The 5,112-nt window shown below is 52.0% G+C and overlaps 1 protein-coding gene across 1 annotated transcript in view; it reads left to right on the top strand.

The window, feature by feature from the left end:
- The window catches only part of CADM3 (cell adhesion molecule 3), a gene marked incomplete at its 5' end in the record, with an annotated part of 31,786 nt that extends 30,495 nt beyond the window's left edge, over positions 1-1,291 (top strand). The window contains one exon of the mRNA XM_015419049.1: positions 760-1,291. Within this exon, the coding sequence (XP_015274535.1) occupies positions 760-878 (119 nt within the window). The remainder of the gene's footprint in view (positions 1-759) is intronic.
- Positions 1,292-5,112: the final 3,821 nt, after the last annotated feature.

Genomic DNA, 5,112 nt, shown 5'->3' with positions numbered 1-5,112 from the left:
GCGGGAGATCTCCAGGCCCCACCTGGAGGATCTGATGAGTGTTATTATGGGATATGAATAGTTTGCCAAATGGATTAATATTATATAGGTATTTCAACGCTACCCACTTTGATAAAGTTATACGAAACGAGGTATAATATGCATGGGTCGTTGGTGTTGGAGAGCCAGTTTGGTGTAGTGGTTAAGTGCGCGGACTCCAATCTGGGAGAACCGGGTTTGATTCCCCACTCCTCCACTTGCACCTGGCTGGATGACCTTGGGCAAGCCATAGTTCTGATAAGAGCTGTTCTTTAAAAAGAGCAGTTTCTGTCAGAGCTCTCTCAGCCCCACCTACCTCACAGGGTATCTGTGGTGGGGAGGGGGAGGGAAAGGAGTCTGTAAGCCGCTCTGAGACTCCGAGTGAAGGGCGGGGTATAAATCCAATCTCTTCTTCTTCTTCTTCTTCTTCTTCTTGGCAGCTCAGCTGGATTCCCAATAGCAGGAACATTGGCGTATGCGGGAGAACTTAAACTGGGGAACAGGGATAGGATTTGGACCTCCTCTTCCCAAGCAAGTGAATTTAATGAAGGATAGAAACCTAGGAAAGAATTCCCAACACCTCTATCTCTTGGTCTTTCCTACCCATCAAACTTGATGGATCTTTAACAATTACGACTGTGATTATTGCATTTTGTAGAAATCCGTGTACCTATTTCCCAGTTTTCCTACCGACTGAGTGGTACTGTGTCATTCCTTTCCTCCTGCCTTCCCTAACACCAGGTACCTACCTGACCCACGAGGCCAAAGGTTCGGATGACGCCCCCGACGCCGATACAGCCATCATCAATGCGGAGGGAGGTCAGACCGGTGGCGATGACAAGAAGGAGTATTTCATCTAAGCGGGGAGGGAGGGGTGTGCAGCAGGGCAGCAGGGGGGGCAAGTGGCAAATCGGACCCGACCTCAACTGAACGACAAACGGAACCCACCCAACCGATACGTCAATGGAATTTCTCTCGCGTCCAAGGAAGGATGGACGGACGGACAGATAGAGGGACGATGGTGGGGACCGAGAGTGGCGGCGGACGGCGAAAGAGAAAGAGAGATCGGCTTGGCTCACAGTGCTTCTTTGAACTTGTATAAAACATTGTTACTAAATGAAAAAAACCTGGACATTGAGAACCCCTGAAAAACCCCTGTTCCCGCTTGCTTGTACCTACATATCTGCGGCTGCCATACTCGCACTATACAAACAGAACTGGAGAGTGAGTGAAACTTTCCTTCTTTCCTTCCTTCCTTCCTTCTTTCTTTCCTTCCTTCCTTCCTTCTTTCCTTCCTTCCTTCCTTCCTTCCTTCCTTCCTTCCTTCCCTCCTTCCTTCCTTCCCTCCTTCTTTCCTTCCTTCCTTCCTTCCGGCTCCTTTTGGAGGTTATTTTTCTTTTGAATGGCGTGCTCTGTTTTTGACTTCTATTTTCTTTTTTTCTAACTCTGTTCTCGTTTTGTTTGGAATGTCTTGCTAGTGGGAGGGTGGTGTGGGGGATTAGAGGATTTGGTTGGTGTAACCTCTGCTTTCATTTGGAGTCGTTCTGATTTTGGGTTTTTGAATCAAGGATCAAATCAGCTTGCATGACAGAAGAGGGGGAGGGACGTCCCGTTGATGAGACCGGGGCTCCCCCTTTCCAAATTGGGGATTTTTAAATTTGTCCCACCATAGCTGGAGAAATAGGGAGACAGGGAAAACCAGGTAGCCACTGGGTCCGCCTACAGTTTTGGAACCAGACAAGACAGGTTGGCTTTCAGTGAAGGCTGGGAGACCGAGTCTGGAACAGCAGGCCGAAATTGGGATAGTTAACAAGCCGTCGTCAAGATTTCGGGCACAGGATCCTCAGTGGGACTCCTAAACCTGGAAGATGTGGGGGCATGTAAAAATGAAAATCCCCTGATGCTCCCTGAGATCTTTTTGGGTGCCCCCCCAAAGGAAACGAGGGCAGCGAATGCTTTAACAATCTTGGACACCCCACACCATAGCAGGAGAAATAGGGAGACAGGGAAAACCAGACAAGACAGGTTGGCTTTCAGTGAAGGCTGGGAGGCCGAGTCTGGAACAGCAGGCCGAAATTGGGATAGTTAACAAGCCGTCGTCAAGATTTCGGACACAGGATCCTCAGTGGGACTCCTAAACCGGGAAGCTGTGGGGGCATGTAAAAGTGAAAATCCCCTGACGCTCCCTGTGACCTTCTTGGGTGTCCGCCCCCCCAAAGGAAACGAGGGCAGCAAATGCTTTAACAATCTTGGACACCCCACAAATACCCAACTGAGCCACCCTCTGGACTTCTTGACGTCAGTTAGCGGGGAGCCGAAGATACAGGGAGACCTAGCTGATTTTATCCTTCGAAATGGTTTTGTTGACCCCGTTGAGTCTCTTTGTTTGAGAGGAGAAAGTTGTTGTGCGTCAGTGTACCAAGGGGTGCCAGCTACCCGGTCCCGGTCCCGGTCCCTACCCAAACCCAGGGCACAAAAATAAATAAAAAGCTCGCATTGGTGCCACCCCAGAAGCCCTGGCACACTTCCCCACTATGAGGATGGGGGGGTCACAGGTGCTTAAAGGGGCAGGCTAAGGAGAGGCCCCATTCCCCAGGACGCCTCTCGGTTTACAGCCACCGTATCTCAGTGCAAAAGGGTTTCTACCCTCCTGTGTCTTCCTTGGCCTAGAGGCGGATCGAGGCCTGACAGGGAGGGGTGCCAGGCGGAGCCACCCTTCGAGAGAGTGTTCTGGACTGTTGAGAATGGCACCCTCCCCTGAAACAAGCAGGGTTTTCAGACTGGGGGAGAGCTCCTGAGTCACACCCCATCTACTCTTCGCTGCTAAGAAGACCATGTGGCAGAGCAGTGGTCAGTGCAGCCATTCGACAGACCCATCAAATAATCCCAGTAGGCCAGGCTGTTTAATCTGCCTCGATCCAACGAGTCTGAGAGTCAGAAGTATAGCTAGATTCAAGTGCAGTAGCACTATAGACCAACAAGATTTCCCTGGTACGAACTTTCGAATGTCAAAGCCCTAAGCTTTGACTCTCCAAAATTTGTACCATGAGAGTCTTGCTGGTCCCGAAGGGGCTAGTGGACTCAAATCTAGCTGTTCTGCTGCAGATCAACACGGCCACTCTCTGAAACTAGAATCAGAAGTGGCGATTTTTCATACCGTATTGGGGGAGAAGGCAAAACAAACCCCCAAGCCGTGATCAGGAGCCACTGTGCGAATTGACCCCGAATCTCATGAGGGTTGATGGTGTTATCCAAAATCATAAGGATTGTTTTGAATTATTTTTTTTAAAGGGCAGTCCCATTGGGTTGCTTTTGCTCTTGGCTTTTCCCCCCTTCTTCTAATGACACAACTCCCACCTGTGGTTTTCAGGCTTTTCTCAATGAGGGCTAGAAACTTGAGATGAAAGCAGAGCTGGGGGAGGTGTTCTCACCATTAAGGGGACCCGGGCTCAGAAAGAAAGATAGCGTTTGAGCGGGGTGAACATTGCCTTAGTCTGAAGCAGGGGTCCCCAACCCTTCTGAGCCTGGGGGCAGATTTCGAATTCTGACATGGCACGGTGGGCGCAGCCACAAAATGGCTGCTGCAAAATGGCTGCCGCAGGGGGGGGACCCAGCCACAAAACGATTGCCACAGCTTGACTTCGGTAACACAGGGCAGATCTTTGTGCTGTGCTGCCAAAGGAGTACTTGGTGGGCGCCAGGAAAGGTGTCGGCGGGCACTCAGGCACCACGCTGGGGCCCCGCGATCTCAAGCAAGTTCCTATGAAGACTTCCTTGACGTCCTTTTGGGGGCTTCCATATATTTCCCCACAAACACAGAGCAAAAAAAAAAATGTAGCATGCCAGAATTGGCACACGGCGTCCTGCAGCTGTTCACCCAGATATCTAATAAAATGGGGGAGGGGAGCCGCGCACGTGCTTTTTCTCAGGCTGGCAGCGGGGGACACTGAGCACGCTCAGACCACCCGCTCCTCATTGCAGAGGCAAGACGGCGTCTGGGGATAGGAGAAAGCTTACGACCCACGACTCTCTTAGCGAAAGATTGTGTGAGAGAGCAGGGCTGGCATCGACGTACCCAGAAGTCGGGCAGCTGCCAGGGCTAAGGGATTCAGGCAGGGGCGACTGTCATTGACTGTGCACCTCCCCAGCGAGCATCTGTAGGTGTCGGTGGCGGCAGAGCTCATGAATGGGCACAAGAAGGATGCACAAGCAAGGTGGTCGTGGGTACGATGGGAGGCATGAGAGGGGGGCCTGGTGGTAGGCAGAGGAGAAGGGAGGGCCCTGGCATGAGGGGGGACCTAGGGTTGCCAGGTCTGGGGTGGAAAAGACCTGGAGACTTTGGGGGTGGATCCAGGAGAGGGCGGGGTTTGGGGAGGGGAAGGGCCTCAGCAGGGTACAAGGCCACAGAGTCCACCCTCCGAAGCAGCCATTTTCTCCAGGGGAGCTGATCTCTGTCGGCTGGAGGTCAGTTGTAAAAGCGGGAGATCCCCAGGCCCCACCTGGAGGCTGGCAACCCCATGGTAGGCAGAGGAGAGGGGAGCGCCCTGGGCATTCTCCACCCAAGGCCCCCAAAATCTGGAACCGGCCCTGGGATAGAGAGAGAGAGAGAGAGCGCACATGTACATCCAGAAATCAAGCTCTTTTCATGAATTGTGCCCAGTGTGACAAAGTGTGCGTGGGGGGCAGTGTTCCCTCTAAGCTGAGTTAGTGTGAGCTAGTTCACAGTTTTTTCCGCCTCCGGTGTACACATTTTTGCCTTAGCTCAGGAAGGATGGCTCCAGAGCAAACTAATTGATCCAGTCGCCAAATCGCTCGTTCGCAACTTTCATGCCAGTAGCTCACAAAGTACAATTTTTGCTCACAAGACTCCACGGCTTAGAGGGATTATTTGGGGGGGGGAGGGAGAAACTGAGCTTTTCCTCCTTCACCCTTTATCCTAGAACCTGGGTGTCATCCTACAAAACTGCAGTTAGAGCGAGCGGGGAGTGCTTTTTCATATAATGCATCGTTAGCTGATGGAACTCACTGCCACAAGAGGGGGCGATGGCCATCCCACCACGAGACCCGGTTTCCTTCTGAGGACTAGAGGTCCGG

This window comes from Gekko japonicus, unplaced genomic scaffold (assembly GCF_001447785.1).
Source record: "Gekko japonicus isolate JY-2015 unplaced genomic scaffold, Gekko_japonicus_V1.1 scaffold5327, whole genome shotgun sequence".
Classification (NCBI taxonomy): Eukaryota; Metazoa; Chordata; class Lepidosauria; order Squamata; family Gekkonidae; genus Gekko; species Gekko japonicus.
The sequence above is the reverse complement of the archived record's forward strand: the minus strand, read 5'-3'. Positions and strand labels throughout refer to the sequence as shown.